The 24,208-nt window shown below is 35.9% G+C and overlaps 1 protein-coding gene across 3 annotated transcripts in view; it reads right to left on the bottom strand.

The window, feature by feature from the left end:
* The window catches only part of CASD1 (CAS1 domain sialic acid O acetyltransferase 1), a 30,609-nt gene that overhangs the window by 3,019 nt on the left and 3,382 nt on the right, over nucleotides 1-24,208 (bottom strand). For 2 of the 3 annotated variants that reach the window (XM_086742354.1, XM_086742356.1), the window contains exons 2-17: nucleotides 20,431-20,527; nucleotides 19,608-19,728; nucleotides 18,180-18,224; nucleotides 16,246-16,308; nucleotides 14,771-14,815; nucleotides 11,940-12,063; nucleotides 10,017-10,231; nucleotides 8,579-9,004; nucleotides 8,071-8,160; nucleotides 7,355-7,474; nucleotides 6,243-6,399; nucleotides 4,632-4,711; nucleotides 3,679-3,780; nucleotides 2,287-2,427; nucleotides 1,585-1,662; nucleotides 519-611 (exon numbers count right to left, since the gene is read on the bottom strand). In XM_086742354.1, coding sequence (XP_086598480.1) covers nucleotides 519-611; nucleotides 1,585-1,662; nucleotides 2,287-2,427; nucleotides 3,679-3,780; nucleotides 4,632-4,711; nucleotides 6,243-6,399; nucleotides 7,355-7,474; nucleotides 8,071-8,160; nucleotides 8,579-9,004; nucleotides 10,017-10,231; nucleotides 11,940-12,063; nucleotides 14,771-14,815; nucleotides 16,246-16,308; nucleotides 18,180-18,224; nucleotides 19,608-19,728; nucleotides 20,431-20,527 — 1,997 coding nt within the window. Of the gene's footprint in view, nucleotides 1-518; nucleotides 612-1,584; nucleotides 1,663-2,286; nucleotides 2,428-3,678; nucleotides 3,781-4,631; nucleotides 4,712-6,242; nucleotides 6,400-7,354; nucleotides 7,475-8,070; nucleotides 8,161-8,578; nucleotides 9,005-10,016; nucleotides 10,232-11,939; nucleotides 12,064-14,770; nucleotides 14,816-16,245; nucleotides 16,309-18,179; nucleotides 18,225-19,607; nucleotides 19,729-20,430; nucleotides 20,528-22,157; nucleotides 22,177-24,208 lie in introns of those variants that run through there. The other variant, XM_086742357.1, reaches the window with a different exon arrangement.

Raw genomic sequence — 24,208 nt, 5'->3', positions numbered from 1 at the left:
TTCCTACTGTTTCAAAATATACACTCATGGAACAAGATAACAGTTGCATGAAGAAGGGTTTTGTTTGTAAAGTTGCATTTGTTTATTAATGCAGGAAAGCCTTCTAGGGCAAACTACACTGTTTGTAAGCATAGTTATACTGCTCAGTATAATTCATGCTGATTCTTCAACTGGCTTAAATTTTTATCTTCCAACTGCATACACACCACAGCTTACTCCAGCATTAAACCTCCACTCTCACAACCCTAAACTCCCCTCCAAAACCAGCATAAGAAGTAAGTTTGCTACTGTGAGACTGCTATTTTAGCTACGATTTTTAAGTGTAGATGGAAGCTACAAGGCTAAAAGAGGTCAAACAAACAGCATGGTATTAAATAAACTACTAACTGTTTTCACTATTTGTGTCTTACACTACAATTTAGTTATTAAAACCATCTTTAAATGCAAATATTACTAAAGGATCGAATATGGCACATTTCTAAATTTCAATTCACTGTACTTCGGAACACTCTACTTACCTCTAGAGAAATTTTGCCAAACCAGGCAAAGAACGAGCTATACACAGATCGGATATACCCAGGAATGTTCCTGATGAGGATGAAAGCTAAAATCTTAAAAAAAAAAAGTTTAAATAAAAAGTGTCTGTGGATGACAAGCAGATTACACACACACAAAAAAGGTTTATTCATTTTCACTGTCTGAAGTGACAGTGCATTATGCATTAAATTTTCTTTAAAATCTAATAAATATATAAACCAAACAAAAATCCATGCAATTTATACCTAAAAAGTAGGTCTTGAAATTGCAAATCTCTTACACACGTTATTACAACACAGCAAGTCACATTTACATCTTCAGTAGCATCATGGCCTTGATGTTGATAAATACTACTACACACTTACTAGGCATGGTCACAAAACATGTTATACCATGCCAGCCTAAAATGAAGATGGCCAGAAATCCAAGTTAACCCTCGATTTTTAAAAATAAGGTGTTAAGATGGACAAATTAGTATTAAAAAAATAAGTCACTCATGCTGCTCCTCAAGAGAGCAGGACAAACTATTAAAAAAAAAAAAAAACGGAAACAGAGGGGGAACAGAATCAGACAGCTGGGGTATAGTGAGGCAGGGGACATAGTAAGAGGAAACTAAAAATTTAAGAAAACCACATGCATGCCCCTGTGGCCCTGTCCTTCTCTGCCTAAAAGTGACTACAGGGTCCCAATAAGTCGCTTCCTACACTACTACCTCCCAAACGCTTCTGCTTCCCTACGGCTTTCTTCTTTTCCACTGCTATGCAATTAGCCAAAAGTTGGCTTTGTACTTGAACAGCGCATATGAAACCTACACTAAGGACACCAAGGTTAATCAAAAGCATAATCACAGTATGCGATGTCAGTGCTTAAATGCAATGAAAAACAGTGAGCATGTAGTTAAACATTTTTTCACTTTCAGACATGAGAATGAAGCTCAACATCTGACATTCCATGCTAAAGCAAAAATATATTTAAAACTAGTTTTTTAAAAAGCCCAAACAAAGCCAGACTAGATTCTATCACTATAAGGAAAAGGATTATAATTACCTGCACCACAGAAACAGAAGGATGTAGTTCATTGCACTCTGTCTTGTTTTTACAACTACCAGCCCAAATAGAGTAGGTCTAAAAGATATAAAAACCAGTGTAACATTTAAAAATTAAACAAGAGGTAGAGCTATTTTGAACTGCTTCAGCAGCAGTTGGTTCACTAAGATGTGGGACAGTAATACAAAAAACTACATTGTGCTTTAGTTCTGTGTTTCTCTCAAATTCTTCTATGCAACTGATGAATACCACACTTATTCACACCCTAAGATACAGGGATATTGTTGGTATTTTTTCATCAGAAATAGACATACAATCAAGAGTGGAGACAACCTCATCTAGTTGAAGATGTCCCTGCTCCTTGCAGGGAGGTTGGACTATATGGCCTTTAAAGGTCCCTTCCAACCCTAACCATTCTATGATTCCATAAAAGTTGCATTATCTACCGTATTATTTTTATGATCCATTTGCTTGTAACCTTTGCAATGAACTGAAAGAGTGATGATGTTTCATCTACAGTTGACTGAAAGGAAAAATATTTTAGTGAGTAGGTAGCTAAAGCTGTCCACAAAACCACAGCTGAAGTATCTCCAGATCAACATTGGATTTTTTAAATCAACGTATTTTCTAAACAAGAACTTCAGAAAACTTATTCTTTAGAGATTTATGAGCCTGATTATACTAGTTATACTAGGTACGTACCAAGAAAGATACAATTGAAATAAATAATAAAACATTTGAAACTCTGTTGGAGAAAAGAGGATCTCCCTTTCCTTCTGATATCATCTGACGTTTCTGCAATGCCAGATAAATAAAAGCAAACAGCATCCCATGAAAAACCACCTGTAAAAGATAAACAGAATGCAATGAATATTTCATGGCTTTTACAAGTAATTCAGGTATAAACTCTTAATAGAATTGCTACAGGATGAACTATTTGTAATATCAAAGCTTAGGTGTCAAAAGGTCCTTTCCCAGATTTACTGAAGAAACAAAACCAGACCTTCTATGCTAGGTTGTCGTAAGCTGCATTTTTAACTGAAGAACTACCAATAAAGTACTCTTACTAATGCTTCACAGAGCATTAAACACATCGCAATGAAAATTTCCAAAAGCTTTCAAGTACCTACTATCCTCTCTGCAATCTATGCCAGCATTGAAAAGGGCTTTCTCTAGGGAAAAAAAACATGCGTCCCTGGCCACCTCCCACGTTGGCAGGTGAAAACATCCAAGAAGCACTACAAGTGCTTCCCTCTCACAGACACAGTTCTTCAACAAAGTGTTTTATGATCTTACGCCAAGTTCTCATCAGCTAGCAACACGACATTGTTTCAGGCCCATGCAGTGCTTGCCTTCTGTATTTATTTTGGGACTTCCGCTACATTGGCATCACAGAATACACACTGTTCACCAGCAACAAAGCTCCAAGTCTGAAACGTCGCAACGCAGTAGAAGTGCGCAAGTGATCCCGTTAAGGATAAGGTTAGCAGATAAACGCTCCCATCTTAAAACTCCATTCACCTTACCAAGGGGGCAAAAGAAAGACCAGTATTTCCCTGTTCTACTCTCCTCCTTTGTAGGGTCAATAGCTGGAAAGAAAGCACTTTCCCACTGGAAAACCATTTAAAAATATGTGAGAGAATAATTCAGTCTGGGCATCAAGACCTTGATTTTAAAAGTGTTTTAAAGATTACCTTAAAAGAAATATATCCTTAATTGATACAACTTTCAAAAAACATTATTAAGAAAGCCATCACAATAATTTCCCTTGTATTTCAACAGCCTGAAGTGCTACAGGTGTTAAAACTTTTGCAGTAAACTTTTTGAGAAAAGACAATTCTAGATCACTTTATGGCTTTATTTTTAAAAGTAAACTAAGCAGGATCCAGCAGCAAATAAATCAACATCCATCTTTTAAGCAAGGCTTTGACAGACATTTACAGAAGTAAGGTGGATGCAGCTTAGTCTTCTATTAAACAATCCACTGGGACAAACTACTGCTTTCTCTGGAGGAAAGAAAAATAACCCTCCCTCCCCCCCACATTAAAAAATACATTTAAAAGACCAGTATAAATTTATGCAAATGTTACATACATAGCGATCCAACTTCCATCTAAACCACCATTCATAGACATTCCCATTCAGTTCAAAACACTTTGACAGTGGCCAAAAAGAAAATATCTTCTCAAATGCGCCCTGTAAAAAATAAACATGGCAAAAGCATTAGCACTGATGTCAACCAGATTTACTAAATTTAAATCAATATGCTGTCCTTTAATATTATCACTAGCTACGTGGCATTCCAAAATAACAGGCTTCCTTAGAAGGCACTCCCCCCTAAAAAACCAAACCAAACCAAAACAAAAATACTTCTTCAGATGAGAGAGGGTTTCAGTTTTGCTTCCCATAAAGGTATTGGCATGCCTTTCATTCTGTACCGCAGGCTTAAAAGGAGATCCACTGATGTGTTAGGAAAACGAATGCATACTCCACAGAAGACTACAGTTCAACAGGCTTAAAACCAATAAGGGATTGAAACCCCACAAACACTCCTGTAAAATCCTAGAGTGACAAACTCTGCCCTTATTTCTGTCAGTTATACTGAACAGCATCCAGTAAATCGCTAATCTAACACGAGAACCAGTCTTTTGATAAGGTATCAAAGCCAACACCAGGTCTCTGAGAGACACAGGTCTTCATATCACCGTATCACCATATGTATCACAATATGCTAACAAAAAACAGTAACTTTAAGCACATCCAAAAAACCCCACCCCAAAACCAAAGCATAGACCTTTGTATTTATTACATTTGTAGCAGTATACTGAAAACATGGCAAGCATTACAAACAAATCAATAAGATAAACAACTGTTTTTTCCAGCATCCACACCAATTCAAATATGAAAAGAAAGGGAAAGTTTCCATTTTTTTTCCTTCTGTATTTATGATACAGGAGCAAATATACAAGTTACGAGCACATTAAAAAGTAGAGATACATAATATACCCTTAGGTCATTAAGGATAAAAATAATCAAAATTTACAAACCTGAGAATATGACAGAAAATATATACATGCAAGTAAGCAAGTCAGTTTCAGCAGTAAACCAAAGTGCCATAAGCAGTTCCCTGAGGAAGAAATAAATTAATCAGTATACGGTCATCAATTTTTCAATAGCAAAACCCAGGACACATTAAATAATAATTGCCAATTATTTAGTGTAGCTATGCTTAAAACAGATACATTCATAAATTAATGTTCAAATACTACCAGCAATATTTTATCACTATCTAGATTTACATATTAGATTTTACTCTACGCAATTAAAATAAACATTCACAGCAATTAACAACCTATTAATCTTAAATTAAGCCTCTTGTCCTTAAACAGGGACAACATACACACAGAAAGAAGAGGAATCTAGGTGTTCGAACAGAAACACTATTTTAAAGCCTCTGCTTTCCCAAACACTCTGCACAGGCAGTCCTTATTCTGGGTGAATGTAAAGAAATAAATAAAACAAAATGCCCAACAGCTTTTGTTATGTGAAATAAGTAGAGCATATATTACTAAACTTTGAGGTACCAGTTGTATTCCAAAGCTCAACTGCAGGTCATTAAGGACAAGTATCTTGTAAAGAGAAGCCTGAAAAGCTGCTCCTCAAAACTGCCGACTGATATTAAGCTCTACTTAAGCCTCAACAGAGATCATTTCCCTCTCTCGCCATACAAACTTGCAGCTGTGAACAGGGACATAAACAAGTGAAAGTTGTCACTGAAAGATTATCTAGTTTCACAGTACGCTATTGGTCCAAAGTATACAACAGTAATTTCTCTGTATCTGGAACAGAAGTGCCTTTGTAGAAAAAGAATAGCAATATTGGAGCTATTTGCCTTCAAGATACCGTGTAAAACTACTAATTATATTTTTGCAGCATCTATTCCTAGCATGCATTTAGTGTGTTTCATTGTCATATCTGCAGACTATAAAATCTGAATATTATTCCATCAATAGGGAAGGAGGATCTAAGACTCTTAAGGTTTTAGTTCTAATTAAGGTGATTTAAACAATAAGCATTTACCACATTATGACAGCTTTTCAGTGAACTGCAATGCATAAAATAAACTGAGATGTCACTTCAATTTTTATTTAAAACATCCATATCACAGGACATATTTCTGATAGTTCACTTAATTTAAGATACTAAGATAACAAACCTCACGTTCTTATTTGGCAGGATATGGCAGAATTGGGGGCTCAAGATGGATGAGACATATCGGCAATGCAGAATGGGAAGGTCTAAGTGCTCACTGTTCATGCCGTACCCATTAGTACACTACAGCACTGAACTCAACCTAGTTTTTAGTTTGCATTCAGTAATATTACAACTCTTCCCAAAACACACTTGTATAGTTAAAATCTATTAAAAACTATTCTAATATGACTGTAACCAGAAACGGAGTTTAGTTATCAGCTGTTACATTTTTCATTATATATAAAATTTATGCATGACAAACTGTATTTCTGTGAACAGCTGTTTAACACATTTTGACTACGTTACAATTAGACTGAGATCAACTAACAATAGCATTTTCTGTACGGTTATCATTGTAGTAACATGCAAATGTTTTATACTAGAAAGAAAAAAAAAAATCTTACCATTTGCTTTCTTCTGGACTATCTGAGGCCACATAGCTAAGGTGGCATAAATGATGATAAACCAAACGGTGACTAACGGCACAAAGTAGTAGAACTGATAAGGTCGGTCCATCACTATGCACAGTACCACAACCAAGAAATTGAGACGAAATAAAACCTGGAGGGGGTCAGAGCAGAGAAGACAGAGGATATATGAACAGGGAAGCAAAGCTGAGAGAGATGGGGGACATGTTTCTTTAGCACTATACGAAAATATCTACGTACTCTACATCTCACGTGCTGATTTTATTTCACTTGAAACACGGAGAAGTATCTCAGGGAACACCAACAATGCAATACAAGACTGCAGGCTGATTATGTAGTACTGGACCTGTCCTACGCTGGCCTACGTGGGTAGAGACAGCAATGAAAATAAGGTACACCAGAACCGCCTGTTCCCCAGGCTGGGAACCAAGTATTCCAGTTGCGGGATGCTGTTACAGCCTCTCTGCTTTCACTCCCATAGCTACCTGGGCTAGCTCAGTTAAAGACAAAGTAATGTTATTACCAGTTCTGCAATTAGCCTGTAGACACACATTTAATAAGCACATGAGTTACATGACAATATAACACTTAACAGCAATAAAAGATACATTTTAATTTTTTTTTAAACTGCTACGGCACACAGTGGAAAGTTTGGGAGGGAAACCACAAAACCAGGCATGTTCTGCAGTATTGTTATGGTGCAAAAATTCATTTTCTTTATTAACAAACGTAGGCTACATTGTCTTTGGAAATCTGCCTGGATCATTACTTATATATTGCTATAAATTATAAACTGCTACTGCAACAAAAAATCCATTGCTATATATTGGAAAATCTTTGTTTTAATATTTTAAAGCCTACACACTTAAATTTTTTTACATTTTAAGTACCACTTACATGCTATATGTTTCTTTAGATAAACACTACTGATGAAACAGGTCAGATTACATAGAAACAACAGCCATTTTTAATGTGCAAATCTTGGTGAAGTAATCTCGTATTACATTATTCTGGGAATACAGATATATTATGGACATTTTGTTAGCTGAACAAATTTATTTATAAAAACGGTAAGTAGACATTCTTACCTGACACACTCTGTATACACCAAAGTCCCCTTTTATCCAAAAATATGAGAAGTGCCCATAACCTGTTTGGAACAGATATGCAGCAACCAGAACTCGAATGTGCATGTACACAGGCAAAAACTGTTGAGAAAAATAAAGTACCTTTTATAAATGACCACGTAAATACTTTTGGCTTTTCTTTTTATCCCCCTATTTTACGCTTCTTCTGCACTGCGGTAAATCAGGCTTAACTAAGAGAAGAAACATTATGTACATTTTCCTGTTTCTTAATAAGCTCTTTTGATGCCCTAACCTCTCTGATGTCAAAATGAATTTATTCTGATTATTGCTCTACACTTTCCATGTTCTATTACCAGTTAAGAGAGACTTAGGAAGGGCTCTTTGAAAGCTTACCTTCATCAGTTTCAAGTTCAGAACATAAAAAAGAAGTGTTCCTAGCAATTAAAAATAAACTAACGTAATATTCTGCATGGAGGAAACAAGTATATTTTTTTTCACTGGTTAAGTAATGCATAAAATGTTCTTATCAATGAAATCTACACTTAAATAGAGAGAAAAACTAATTCTGCTAATACCAATTTTAAAACTTCAGGAACAATAGCATTAGTTATTAATTTTATTAAATTCTAATACACAGTTGCACCACCTTTCTTCTGAAGTAACATACCCAAATTGCATTCCCACTTAAAAAAACATAGGAAATTCAAACCACTTACAGTGCTTGCTCCAGAGATATGATAAATCAAAATAACAAGTTGCATCCAGCCCTTCCATTCATCAGTCTGTTCTCTATTTAACACTTTAGTCTAATTCAAAACAAAACAAGAGTGTTGCTATTCCAAAAACAATAATGAACATCTACAAAACGAGGAGAAATAGTTCAAAACAATAAACCACTTTATGGTTAATTAAGTCTCAATTGTAAAAGCCTTCTGTCTAGTGGACAGTCTACCAAATTTAACTTGATCTACACTCTCTTGTATCCAAGCTATGCTCACTTCCAACTTGACCGAATGGCAATGGCTAAAAGCGCTCATACCCATACACTTTCAAAAAGCTTTTGCATCTAATTCCACACAAATATTACACTGATTGTGAGTGCATTTTTGCAAAAGAGTTATACTGACTTTGAAAATTTAACTTTCAATATTTAGCAATTAGTTAATTACACTCAAACTGCTTAACACTCTAATGTTATAAGCTGGACATCAACATGATCATTACCTCTTTGGTATTTTCGGTATAAAATACCCCCAAAACCAAGATATAGACGATTGGTATGAAGAAAGATGAATGCGTATAAAATTTATTTTCCTTCATGAAAAGATTTGCTCTGTCACATAGATAAAAATAGGTCATGATTAGACCAAGTTTGCAGAAGGAGTGTAAGAGCATCTCTAAAGTAGAAACATTAGGAGTGCTGATGGTAGGTTTCCTCTCCTCTCCACTTTCCAAATCAGTGCATGATTTGCTTTTCCGGTAATTATTCCGATGAATTAAATTGATAATTATATATCCAATAATGGAGAAAGTAAAGAAACAGAAAGCTAACTTCTGTATCAGAGTGAGAGGAGGCTGAGGCTGGCAGCAGGAGCCATCAATGGGCTTCATTATCTTATTGCAGTAGACGTTCATAAGAATCATTGCATTCTGTTAAAGAAATAAGCAATTTTGTCAATTAATCTCTAATAAAACAGGTAACACTCTCATCGTAAGAAATTTTCTTCTAGATCATGCATTGACATAAAACATGTGCAATTCTCCCTTATTATTACATAGATAAAATTTCACAGTACCCCCATATACCCAGTTGCATTCAACAGTAGAGTCAAACCATCATCTCTTCCAAACAGGAAGAGATGCTTCTTGAGGGAAGCAAAAAAACCTAATCCTAATCCTTGCAATAGAAGGATTCTCTCTGCTGGCTGTAAAAGGATCTATAAAGAATTAAATGGACTATAAATGAGAAACAGCTCACAAACTTGGGTCCTAAAGGGACACAGTAATGAAAGTCTGTAAAACATGACAATGAGACTGAAACATGTGGTGAGATTATATTTAGTTCACCCAGAATTTAAAAGCAACTGAAACCTGCAAAGGAGTAGAACTATAAGTGACACAGCAGGAGAGCTTTTTCACAAGAAGGACAGACTGTCAAAGCTCAGAGGGGCTCACTGCATGCATATATATATATATACTGGCAGGTTAAAGATAAAATAAGAAATAAAGTCAGTGGCACTCATGGAACCAGGAAGGTATATATTGTGTGGTTTCTCATCCTTTTCATGCTTCTTACTAAAGAAAATTATATGGGCATACAGGGGAAAATTTAAGACTTATTTCTTAGCATTGCTTTACAAATCATTATCACCCTAACTCATTCGTGCAGATGAAGGCATGAAGTTTGAACGCAGGATCTAAATGATCTAGCAGATTAACAGCTATTTTAAAATAGCTATGAACTAATGAGTTTGCTATTATGTTTTTTAAACATCTTGAATTACTGTCTGCCCTCCCACTGTTTGGATAATCTGAACAAAATTTCCTGAAGATTGCACAGGTCCTCATTACATTCATACTGTCTGCCACTTCAGAACATTCACTTAAAATGTTGTTTTACTGTTACTCCTTTTTAATGTTGACCGGTGATCAAAACACTTACTGTATCTCTGCTTGATTCAGGGAGATGCAGGCCATCTGCAGACTTCATGATAGTTTCTTGTGCTATCAATTTTGACACACTGAACACTTTAACTTTAGCTTTGGAATTTCGGGAGCTGCTGTTCAGAATGCGAACAGCTGCTTCATTGTAAGCATCTATTTTCTCATTAGTGATCATTTTCCGACTTTCACTCAGCATATCTTCATAAACAGGATCTGAATTGGAAAGGACAAAGAATAAGCAAATTCATCTTCTACTTGACAAACAGAATTGCTTAGCTCAAGTTGCACAGGTTACTTTCACTTACGTAACCACAACTGTTTAATGGTACAGAAAAAATGTACAGTGAGGAATGCGTGATTGTTACAGTAACTAGAGTAGTAACCAGAGTTGTTTATGATGAAATGTTCTTACCACCATTCCCTAGTCATGCACATGTACTTATAGATTAGAAAGCTTTGGACAGATATGAATGTCTGTTTAATTTCCCCATGAAAAGCATATAATGCTGGAGTGCAGAGCTGCTTATGCCTTCTCTCAGTAATGGAATTCCCCACGGAAAGACTCCAAAGCCAGAAGGACAGAAGGCAGGCAGCAGAATAGACATGTGGAAAAAAAGTATCTCAAACCCTCCAGTTACTGCAGAAGAAACCAGCTTCTCATTCTCTAAGTCATAGTCCATAACCACATTCCACTTGCTTCTGTTGATTCCAGTTTAATTGATGGCAGAATCTGAGTTTTTCAGAAGAATGGAACACCACTTAATTGCCTGCAGGCTTCAGAAATTACGTAGAGCTTAACACAAAGCTATATGGAGTTCTAGATCAAAAAGTCAGCTGGAGAACAGTAAGTTGCTATGAAAAGCTACTGATGCTCATAACTCTGGTGAAACACACTCTACAAGCTGTAAGTTGATTTACTTTAGCTACCTTATGCCTACTTTTGCACAATCAATGTCTAGACAACTCTATGAGTACGGACTGCTTCTCCTCTTATTTGTTCCATCAAAAGCTCAGACATGACTTAAATGGACTGGATCTTTATCAACAGAATGGTGGGACATGTCTGACAGCTAATTGCCTTTGTTATAGATAAACACGATTTTGAAAGGAATGTGAGAAGATTAATCTGTTGATTCAGGTTAACCTCTAGAACTATCTTTGACAGGAACATGGATGTGACTGTAGGGGTACAGCTGGGTATACTCCTATCAGGGCTCAAAATCGGCTTTTGTTTCTAACTGAGGTGATAATCTAAAATGCTATGTTCTATGGCAGATAAATGAGGAGCACATTCTACCTGTGAGCTAAGTGTTCAGTGTCAGGGACACACTTTAATTTTACTGAAGAAAAACAAAAGAATGTAAGCTTGGTGCCGTGATAAAAATCTCACAGAGTCATTATGAACTGTGATTTTTGGCTCCTAATCTTAACTCATCAGTGTTCAGTATAAAGAATAAAATTTCACTCTAGAGATTTAAATTCTCTATATCCTCTAGAGCATGTCTATTCATTCTAGACACACACAGAAAATGCATTTGTTGAATCTCTCCTACTATTTATGTGATCTGAAAATTTAACAGAACACAAACACAGAACACAGCTGTTTACGCACTTGTGTTCTTGACTCCCAGGAGGCACGTATGGAGCACAGCACAGGTAGAATAGACCTGGCATATTGAGTCTGAAAGTAAGCTAACAAAGAATTAAGAGTTCAAAAGGCAAAAGATTTTCCTGAAAGAGCTTTAAAATCTCCATAATTAGTAACCAACTAGTTAAGGCTGCAAGAAAGGCCAAACTGGAATTCAACCAACACCCTCTTTACTCTGTAAGTAAGCAGTATGTACTGTTTTCTATATCCTACAATATAATGATTCAGTAGACAGTGACAGTACAAATTGTTACCTAGTGTTCGCTACTTTACCTTGTAAGACCCAGTAAACATCACTACTTTTTGCTAATTTTTCCAAAAGAGGTGCAATTGAAGTAATATTGATTTTATATTGTGTGAGGGCTTCGTTGCTGCCATTGTGAATCTTGATAGACCACTGAAAAAATAAAGAAAGAGATTCAGAACCTGTATGTCTAAGGACACTTAATTAACTGATTCCAGTGTTCTGTTAGTGGCTATTTTTCATTATTTCTATGAAGCTAGATTATTTCTTTAGTCTTTGCTTTTAAAGTGATAAAAAATTTCCATTGGACCAAGCAGCTATCTAGACAGATAATAACATTCAAAAAGACCATTTAAATACAGAGTATATAATATTCAACTTAATGTAAATTTGATTTTTCATAAATTAAATGATGCAAGGTGTTTCAAATAAAAGCCTCTTGACTTTGAACAACGATGAAGCAGTAAAGCCAGTGACAGTATATAAAAATCAGGGCCAATTTGGGCAATTTTACTCTAGGAAAACTAAACACAGCAAGAGATGTGTACAAGCAAAACCTGACACTGGTATTGAGTTCCAGTACCTCCATCTGTTTTGCAGATATCCGCAAAGAAAAAAGGAAAAAAAAAAAAAAAAAAAAAAAGAAAAGAAAAAGAACCATTTTAATTTCTGATTTAATCTTCTATATGCAGTGACTAGGAGAATGCTATAGCCAGCCAAGAATTTTCCACACTGTAGGAAAAATAGATTTAGCTTTTTTTAAAAAAGTTATTACTGTATCTATACTGATTTAGTCAAAATTTGAAAAAAAAAAAATTAGCCTGAATGTAGTGAACTCTCCAGTTATTTCTAAATATCTACAAAAATTTTTTTATGTAAGTCAAGTACACCAATTAATCCACTTCCTGAGAATATCATCGAATATAGATGAATACTTCATGAAACCAAATAATGTGCAACTGCTCTGAGAACTCATACTCTGGAAAAAAAAAAAAAGGCTGTTTATCCCAGTAGCTAAATCTTTACTCATGAAATACCTACAGGCAGTTCAAGAAGCATATTCTATTCAACAGGAAGTCAGGAAGTATAAAATAGAGCACTGTAGTGACATTCTCAGAGCATCTCCTTTTCCCAACATAAGCACACAACTGAGTTTTGTACTAGCTGGAGCTTCCCCAGCTCATAACAGTTTATAAATAGAAGTGACGTGTTATGCAGTTGACATCTTAAGACAGAGGAGCCCCGACCAAAGCAGCACGACCAAATGGAGAGCTAACTTAAAGATACAAGTAAGTTTCAAAATGCTGACAAGTCCAAGGACACACACCAGTTTAATCTAGTAGCAGGTTACCACACTAGTGCTAGCCATGGTAATGTTGCTGATGCGTCAGATTTTTGAAGCACGTTTCTGCAAGTCCCTTAAAATAGAGGATAATTATTTTTGGCCAACTCTACATATCACTATTAATGTTATGTGTAAATATATTGGTGTTACAAAAAAAAAATCGAGCATCACGTGTATTGTTGGTTTGTATCTCCTGCCACACACAAAGGACAACGGACTATGGCTAATGTATATGTATGAGTAAAAAAAGAATTATTTAGCTAAGAGTCCTGTAGTTTTGCAACCTGACCTTCTGCATGGCAGAACACTACCCATATATAATGGCATCTTCTGTGTGAAATACAATGACTCAAGCTAGTAAGACATGCTAGCTTCTCAGAGTGAGCACAGATATTCTAAGCTTACTAAGGTTTCTAAAGCTCAAATATTTATGTGGATCCCACAGAGGAAGAGAATTTAGGAGGTTCACCTGTAAGAAAACAGAGAATTTCTGATCCTTCAGGAAATGTGTGGAGGTCTGTATACCATATGATCTTCCCCTAAAATCGGGGGAATCTACCCTAAATTGGCATGCCCACGAGCTTTCAGGCTGGCAGTATGCCTGAACTGTCTCTAAACCAAACTGTTTTCAAATAATCTTGTTTAAAATGGAACACATTTTTACCCCTCTACATTTGAGCTGGTATGAAATCATAATGGCTAATTCCTTTCAAGTTCCAGTTCCAAAATATTTAGAAGTAAGGGACAGTAAATGTGGAGTAAATGAGGTGAGCAGTTGTTCAACTCTTGACCCCCAGTATCAGCTGATTACTGGCATAGACACTTGGGGGTGCTGTTGAATTTCATCCTTGTAAGTTGGAAAGAATTAGCTGACTCTTGTCAAGCACAACATGGATATAAATGATCCTTTCTTGTGGCAAACTGATGGGTTAGGAGACCTCTTCAGGTGGCTGTAAGCCCTGTTTTCTGTGACACTGCACCCCATAGTAGTGGTGGAAACTTCCAGTGGAACAAGATTCAGGAAGTGCAATCTCTTTGGTTGTTGAATTATTCATGTAAAATTCATTTTTTTTCCCATGAAAGTCTAAAAGAAATATGTCCACTCAAAAAGAGCATTCTAGATTGGGCCATGCTCAAAAGCAGTATCTTGTGACTGAAAAGAGTTTATTAAAAATGCATGTCAGTTAGTATGCAAGTACTTTTATTTAACTTTTGAAATTAATAATCTGTTTTTAACAAAGAAACTACTTTATTACCTAGGTTCAAGTAATCATTGCTTATTAACCAGTATTGGTGTCAAAAAGCAAGTACTGTACATCACACAGCTACAATAAAATATACCTGATAGAACTACTAGTTAGTTAGAACTACTTGTTAGAACGGCAAAGTCACTGAGAGTCTATTTTTTATTAGATTGGGTTTAACAACTTCATCATGTTACCAACTTGAGAGCATAAAAGTTATCCTACTAGAACTTCCTTCTTTACTAAAATGCCCCACATATGTATAACTTACCGTGGCAGCTCCTGCTACAATTATATGAGGTTTTGCCACAGAATGCTAAGACACAAAATAAAAAGAAATTAGTTTTAAAATACTCACAAATTATACTTATTATTATACTAAGCAGGTTAATTAAGGCTCATATCTTAATTAACTGTGACTCAACTTGACCATCACTTAATGGTTACAAAACAACAGATTGCAGATATATTACAGAAAACATCAACTTGCGATATACCAGAATTTTCACACAACAGAATCTGCAAAAGTGTGGATTATCAATAAGCACTTACAATCATTATCAATTTAGTGGCATAAGTTCTCTTTAAAAGCTACCTAAAACATCTTCTCCTAAGGTCAAGTAAACTGTAGATCATACTATGGAAGCACTTTTTCTCTCAGTGTCTCTCAGCATTGGCAAACACCTGTTTGAGCTGTTATACTGACTGAAGTGACTGTAAATCCATTGCAAAAACAGAACAGAGAGTCGTTGCCCCAGAGGTCTGAATGTTTAGGACAAGGAACAGAATATGTACTTGAATAGAAGGGTACAAGGAAACAAACAGTACTGATCACCTCAGTACGAGTTTTGCCTTGCCACAGCAAGGGTTTAGCAGCTCTCAATTTTTTTTGCTGTAAGCACAGAAGAAGAAAAAATTAATAACAACTTCAGCTCTCTTGATGGAAGGTGTTGTGCAAGAATGACCACCAGGATAGCAAAAGAATCACTGGGGGCCATTACTAAATAACTCCAGGCTACTTAAAGGTCAACAAAGGAAGAAATAAGAAAAATGTAGTTGCCAATCTGTAAACATATTACTCGTTATCAGAATTGCATACCTAATTTTATGCTGAATGACAACCTGTATCATAACTGATACATGTAAACATGTAAAATAATTAATATGTAATTTAAGGGAAACATGTAAAAATGATTACTATGTAATTTGAGGGAAATATTGAAAAAAAAATAATCCAGGTATGTCTGACTTTCCAAATTGCCTTTGTGCTTCAGTTTAGAACACTCAAATTAATATAAATATAAAGTCATAGAATCATGGAATATCTCAATTTGGAAAGGACCGTAAGAACCAAAAATGTTTGGTCACATAAAAGCAAAGCCACCGCAGACACAAAGGAAGAAAAACGCCACATTAGAGTAAAACCCTTTCAGCTCTTAACAGGATGAATAAACCTGCTCCTAGGAAGTAAGGTTTTTCTGCTTTGGTTTGGGGTTTTTTTTGGCCCAAGTGAAGCTATCCTTCAGAGACCAGGAGATTCGTAGAGACACATATACCAGTAAACATCCCCTTTTCACTATACTGATGTTAAATTTTAGATCTGTAGTACATAACTGACTGAATATATTTAATATGCTGCAGTTGCTGGACTCTTAGTAATTATAGTTGTGTGTATTAAAAAAGAAAGGTAGTAGTCCTCAGTCAGCTGCTGTATTTTCCCAAAATAAACAATTTTTTAAGACAAACCTCAGTCCAAGATTTGATACGTTGCCTCATAGAGCCATTAACTTCTGGATACCACAGGAAATCCTGTAAAATAAATGTGTATTTACCCTGTAAGCTTAAAGACAAGCAGTAAACTAATCAAATACTGACACCAATATTGTCAACAGCAACATGGCATCAAAACAAAGTGTTGTGGTTTAAGCCCAGTCAGTAACTGAGCATCACATAGCTGCTCACTCTCCCTCCCCCTCCCCAGCGGGATGGGAGAGAAAATCAGGAAGAAAGGAAACATGTGGGTTGAGATGAAGACAGTTTACTAGAATAGTCAAGGAAAATTACAATAATAACAAAATATAGGATACTAAAATATATAAAACTAATGATGCACAATTTCTCACCATCTGAAGACAAATAGAGCCCATCCTGAGCAGCGATCATGGAAACAAAACAAAAAAGCGATCCCAAGCAGCAAACAAAGGAGTGAGAGACTTGCTGCCCGGCCAACCCCCACTTATACACTAAGCACGGTGTTTATGGCATGGAATACTCTCTTTGGCCAGTTTGGGTCAACTGTACTGACCGTACTGCTCCCAGCTTCTTGCACCTGCACTTTCGTGAAACCTGGGAAGCTGGAAAAAGTCCTTGCTCTCTTTAGCAACAACTGACAATATCAGTGTATTATCAACATTCTTCACATACCAAATCCCATACTAAATCCAAAACACAGCAGCTACTGGGAAGAAAATTACCTTCATTCCAGTTAAAACCAGGACACAAGGAAGCAGCAGACTAGAAATATATTCTTAACTACCCAGACATCTCCCAAAAGCCCAAACCTGCCATCTCAAATCTTGGTGGTTAGACACCTACCAAGGCTTATGGAGTTTTGAAGATGTAGTTCTGTATCAGCCTACCCCAATATAAATCACATTGCATCAGGCCCTTTGTCCTGCCTTATGTTTTGCCCCCTCTTTTCCAGAACTCAGATAAGCCACATCAGACCTGACCAAAGAGGAATCCTACAAGGTAAGTTTCTGGCTGAATCAACTCCTAAAACAGTCCACTCCACAGCTCTACCAGGGCCAGTTACAGCACTAACAGAGGAATATACTGTGAAGGGCAACAGAGTGCGGTAGCATCACCTTAAATTGCCATGGGCTCACACCCTGAAATGTTATTCTGTACCCTAAATCCTAACGACGTACACAAACAAGTACTGAAAGCTCACTTGCAGACAACTTTGGCAAATACACTGCTGCTTTGGTTTTCATGAGCAGAGAATGAGTTCACTCCAGGGCATAAATCAACACATGACTAGCAGCATCCTACCGCTGCTGACAGCTGTCACGGGAAACAAAGAAAGCTATTGAGGACACCATCTTCATTGCCAGGGCAGAGGAGAACAGAGTCCTTCATGAAACCTACGCTCAAGTACTTTGTTTGTTTTCTTTTTTTAAATATCCACATTATATTCAACATTGTAGATATTTCTCCATGCAAAAACAGTGGAAGGAATACTTGTTGGGATAGCATAGAGAGATCAATGGCAACTATGACAATTAACACTCCACATAACTTAGCCCCAGATACATATTCTTACAGCAGTGGAAGAGTAATCTTCCCAGCAGAAGCTACTCTTGGGAAGGCCAAATTATAAGATCTGACAAAAACAAAAATTACACATGCTTCCAGAGTTATGCCCAAAGCTAACAGGGAACACATGTACTCAAAGCCAAAGTCTCTCAAAGAATCTTATTCAAAATATAATATGTTAAGATACACTCTGATACATTTTGTGGAAAATTTATAAAGAATGTTGATGGTCTAAAGCTTCTTTTGACTTTCACAACACTTGCGGAAATTTGAAAAATCTAGCTCTGATTGCAATTTGGATTACATTGTATAAAATACTAATATGATTATGGCTTGCAATTCAATGCTAGATAAAAACTTACCACTTTAATTGAAGCAGATTTATCTTCAAATGGGATATTTCCATGCTGTCAAAAAACCCAAAATAAAAAAAAAAGTAAGACAAACTTTCAGAATGAAAATAAATATTTACGTTCACATGTTAATTTGCTCTCACCCAAAGGCTGATCTTCAGTAGAAAGGATTTTTCTTGTATAAACCTGTCAGTATACTAATGCAAAATGTTGATGTTACTTTCTTGATAAAACAAGCTACTCGCATAGATGGTTATTTTTCCTGGAAGAAATCTATTCAACAAGGTCCGAAATGCTTTCTGGTCACTCTGTTACAAAGGTATAAAATATTTTCCTAAATTTAGCCTCCCAAAATGAGAAAAACTGAAGACTTTTTTCTCATTCTTTTCTTACATTCCCTTTCCCCTAGCCTTCCTGTTCATCTGCCCATCTTCTTTGCACAAAACAACTGACACAGTTATAATTAAAGAATAAAAGAAAATAATCTCAGGCAGAAATAAAGTCTGGAATGCATTATTAAATATGCTCAGTGAGACTTTAAGAAATCAGAAAGGAAGCAGTCAGATACTGCATAGACAACCCTCCTTTAAAATACTACTGAATACAATATTAGTTTCAATCCTGGTCCAAAAGTATAAGTGTATTTCTCTTCTAACAAGTGAAAGGGACTGCATGCTGTCTGCTGGACGAGTCACCAGCTTGCAGTTCTAAATGACAGAATTACTAAATAATTTACAAATGTCATGTACAGTTGAAAGTGAAATGTGTATTTTCCCTCACAAATCCATAAAGGGATATGCCTAGGAAGCATGATAAAGCAAAATAAATGAATATACTGTTCAACAAATTATACAACTAAATCCTTTCTTACTGCTTCCACCCAGCAAACTGCAGTTTACATTCTTCACCTTATAAAATTCAGACAGCTCTTCAGCAGCAATCAAAAGGAAGATAAGACCAGAAGCTATTTTTAGTTGCAGCTTCAAGTTAGACCTGGAAATCTGTCATTGCCCCAAGGATTTTTATGAACAGATTAGATCAGCAATTTAACTGACATTTAAAATGACAAATTATAAGCCATGAATTACTACCATTTAAAAACACACAAAGGAGCAATCATTTTCTCATCAAGAAACCAAATACGAAGCACAAATTGCTATGGGACAAGTCAGCTTCATTAATTTATTCCCAGACTGCCACAAGCTCTCTCTTAAGCTTTTAGTTCACTTTCAGATTTCCAATCATCTCATCTGTACCCAAACTACTATCTTGGTCTAATCTTGTTCTTCTGCAAAAGATCTTTCTGTGGTTCTTCATCCTGATGACTAGGCCAGCAAATGGTGTAATTTCTTGCTTTTCTGAAGTTTAGAGAAGAGTTATGAGGTAAATTAGGAAGGAAGAAAGAAACAAAACCATAATCAAAATAAACTATCTTACCTTATTTCCTTCTTCTTTGACTTGAGGATTTATGAGTTTTATAAATGAATAGAACAGCTGTCTAATTCTAGAATCTCCTATAAAGACAATATGTTTGTCTATGAGGCAATTTTTTGCTTCACTGTAAAACAAAACAGCAACATTCATGTCACAGGAAATGTATATTTTAGGAAAAAACGTCTTTAGAAAAATCTACAGAGCAATACAGATCATTCTAAGCATTATATCCAGCTCTAAGGAATGGTAAATCTTTTACATGCTGATTTAATAGAAAGTTTAGTGTCATTTGCAGAGAAATGAAAATGAATTCTCCTGCTAATGTGATTAGGCAAACAATCAAGTAGGATTTCCTATTCTGTGGTGCCACAAACACGGTAGTTTCAAAATGGTAATACACAGCACAAGTCTAAAAAATAAAGTTCTCTTACTAGAGGTGAAAAAAAGTGATTGATAATTTTATTTGGATTTTTTTTTTTTACTTGCAATTCTACACATAAGGTCAGCATTTTCCCTTTTAGCAATCTGACAATGATATATGAAGCTATGCACTTTCTTGGAGTATCTTGTAGCTCTCCATAATACCTACTATTATCACAAACATTTAATTTGTATTCTTTATATAAAAATACAACTATGGTAAGCACTGTAGACATACAGATAATGTACAAGGAAGACTTCCTTCTGATAAACACTGCGTATTTTTTTTAAAGCCTAGAGAATCAGCTATAAAGTGAAAAATAAAAGACACTTCAATTACTACAGCTGCAGTCAAATAACAACTCTTCTTTCCAGGCAGATAAACAGAAGACATGAGTTTCCTTACCTATTTTTATACTTATGCATCATACAACTGTGGGGTTGCCATACTTTTTCTCCAAGGAATCTCCCACTGGACAGAAGATACTCACATGTATCACCACCTTTAAAATGTTATATTACCATTAGAATTCAGACACAGGAAAGTTAAAATATAGCCTCATTGCTATTAAAACAAACAATTTGACAGCACTTGAAAAACACAAATTGAAACAATCAACAGCAGTAAACAAATTTAATTTATTGTAAAAACATCTTGCACAAGTTTCTGCAAATTGCCTTCTCACATATTATACCACACTTCTCTGGAAATCACTCCTCTATCCACAAAATGTTAGTGATTCTATTTCTGCTGTCAGAAAGATGCTGTAACCTAGAATGGCGTTTCCACCCAAAGATGTCAATCCACTATGCTATCTACCAGCCAGAATATACTAATATGAAATTAAAGAATACAACAGTTCAATATAATAATCTTCTCCACAGAATCACCATACACAGTGTCTTGTACAGAACATGAATCTCAACACGAGATTTTTCAAGAAAGCCTGTTATATCTCCTTGCTTAAGACACAGTGGTCACCTTAGAACAAGTGAAATTGCATGCTGAGTTAATATGCAAAACAGAAAACATTTACACGAGAATTTGATGATCATTCTGAACTGCAGGTACCTTTTCCAGTCAAGAATTTTTACACTAATTGAGATTAATCACTTTATAGGAGGTGTTGTTTCAGGTCACTTTAAGTTCATATAAACAAAATACCTCAGTTATTAAATCAGTGACTGTTATCTTACAGCAAACTCCATGTCAGATTCTGCCGCCTTATAACTGAACACAACTGAACACCGTTCACTGCAACAGAAGTTGCCTTCCAACATTTTTGTCATACTTGTCATTTCAGAGCACTGACAAACAGGGAAACAGAGGTGAATGAAATGGCAGGAACCTGTGCTAGCTTGTGAAGAAACAATGTACTACAACCCATACTCAATACTTCCTGTGAAACCTTGGCTTCATTAAACTTAGGGAGAACTGTTCTTTTACTCCACCAAAACGTGCACTAATTCTAAAGGATTGGGCGTTTTCTATCTACTGCTTCTTTTCAAGGCCGCTGGGAGCCACACATTATGAGACAGACTTTCTGCTTCAATTATTATGAGCAAATCTGAAGCTTTATCTAGAACTGCAAATTAGGGAAGGTGAACAGAAAGAGATGCAAGTAATGTGAGGTCTGTAGGAATGGGAATTTACAAGGTACCGTTGATGTTTACTGAGACCAAGGTCACAGTTCTCAAACATCAGTACTACAGTAAAGCTTTCAGGAAAGAGACAGAGCCATGGTATCACTTCCCTTGTGTTTAAATAAAGGCTTCCACAAGACTATAGTCCAATCAATTAAAAAAAAATGTACACCAGATAAAGAAAGAATTTATGTGTAACATTCTGATAAGAAAACATCCTAAGTTATGGTCCTAAGATCACAGTGAAATCTATCTAATCCTCATATTCTCATCAACCCTTTTTTTTGGGGGGTGGGGGGAGGGGGGTGTTTTAGGGTTTTTTTGAGTTGGATATAGGATAATCGTGAAAATTACTATCTACGTAATTTCCCAGTAGTAGAAAGAATTACAATAGTATCTAAACTGAAATAATTTTTCTATAAACATTTTAGATCTATGGGTAATAAACATCAGAAAACATTAATAATGACTTGGATGATGGAAACATACCTGTATTTCCAACAAATATGGAACTAGGACCTTTGTAATCCTGCATGATCACAGATCTTTCCAGATAACTCTTGCATTGACATTGGCAATGATGTTGCTACTCTAGTTTGTGAGCTGCTACTCAGCTGCCTGCTCCTTCACAATGCACCCAGAAAAACAAAAGGTAAGGTCTCATTTTTGAAGCTGGGAAAATATTACAACAACCATTAAACAAAACATATTTTTAAAGTATAGTTGACACCCAAAACTCTTAGTTCTATCTCACTTCAAAACTCTAGCTCGCTCCTACGTAGGATGCATGAAGAACATTTCAGACATAGAGGCACAGACAATGCAGCTCATGTATGCTGCTTCTTGAAAAAGAACATAAAATTAGCTTAGAGGAAGCGGCAACTGAAGACATCTTCTAACCCTACCTTCCTCCCTGAAACTCCTTGTATCTGTTTTCATGAAAATCTGAAAAAGGCAATGCAGAACAGACTGTGTTATGTTACGCCTTGGCTCATTTATTTAACCAAACCCAGCAGTAGTAACACAGTCAAGTAGTAATATTTACCATGATCTCAGGCTCCTGATTCCCTCATTTCAAGATGCAACTCTAACAACTAGACTTCTTTCCTCTCCTGGAACTTCAATTACTTACCACTGCTATTGCATCGTGACTACTAGAAAAGCTGGAATAAAATTAAGAATTATAACAGTCTTGGAAAAGGTCTAGATAAACATCTCAGAGTCTAGATTTGGGTTGGTTCATAAGCAACCTCCATGATATACCCTTAAAACACAAGATAAACTGGTTTTATTAAAACTGTCATTCTTTACTTCCTATCTCTCAGTTTTGGGAGCTCTTGGTCAGGCAGATTTTGACTCACAGAAGAAAACTGTGTTAAAAATTTTTTTAAAAATGTGTACATATGGTGATAAGCTCCTATTTTTATCGTAAATAAGAGCCTATTAATCATCTGAGGGTAACTCAGTAATTCCCTCAAACCAACCAGTAATCTCTCAAGCAAATCCTCCAGATACCACAAATGAAATCGACACTTCCTTCCTAATCATAATGCACATACACCATCCATGTCAAACTGATTAATTACTGCACAGTAGGAATAGGATGCGGCAAATGGCCAGACGCAGAGGGCCACATGCTTCTGAACATTTAAAGGAGCTCTCACATAAGTATGCTAAGACTATGAGATGAAGGCTGAAATCAAGAGGTTTCCAGAAAGGTTGCCTCTGCAACTCTCTTATTTTTCAACCAGTACAGGTCACTCCAGGTCAAGAACATCATCTCTTTTTTTTCCTTTTCCAGTTTGTGCCTGTTTTCATTATTCAGTACAGTGCCATTTCTGAACAGATTAAATAAAAGATCCTCCAGAAGCAGTGTATCAATGCTTTTCTGCTCCTCTTTCAACTGCTGCTACTTACAAGACAGCTGCTGATCCTGCTGCCAGATCTTCTGCAGAAGTAGTTCAGAACACAGCAGATGACATGGAATGCTGAATCTTTACCTATTTTTTAAATATGTTGGCATTAAATATGTTGGCATAGCTCAGATTTGCTGGACAGACATCTTTCTAGTAGAAATCACGGACTTCAAAATGACCATAGTTTCAGTTCTTCTTAACGTTCATACAGGCAAGTTTTACTGGGAAGTGCTGTGGGTTGCTCCTATCTATAATAAGTATTTGCATGACTGAGGCCAAAATTAGATGAAACCATTACATGTAAAGAAAATCAGACAAAACAAAGGAGTTCTAACTAAAGTCTCAACCATCCAAAAGCTCCCAAAGGAAGCCAAGACAAAAACAATTGCTTTATAAAACCTATGCATATTCTTAACTTTAATTGCTGCCTTGTGAGCTTTTCAATATTGAAATGGGAGAAGAAAAATAGATGGCAATCTGCACAATATGAGTTTCTAAACTGAACGAGATAAACTAGGCTAACTACTGAAAAGTTAAAGCATCCAATTGCCACTCATTCGAAATCTTCATAAGCACACACACTGTAAACACAGAATATCTATATATTAATACCTTCACTCCTAC

This window comes from Chlamydotis macqueenii, chromosome 2, assembly GCF_036417535.1.
Source record: "Chlamydotis macqueenii isolate bChlMac1 chromosome 2, bChlMac1.mat, whole genome shotgun sequence".
Lineage (NCBI taxonomy): Eukaryota > Metazoa > Chordata > Aves > Otidiformes > Otididae > Chlamydotis > Chlamydotis macqueenii.
The sequence above is the reverse complement of the archived record's forward strand: the minus strand, read 5'-3'. Positions and strand labels throughout refer to the sequence as shown.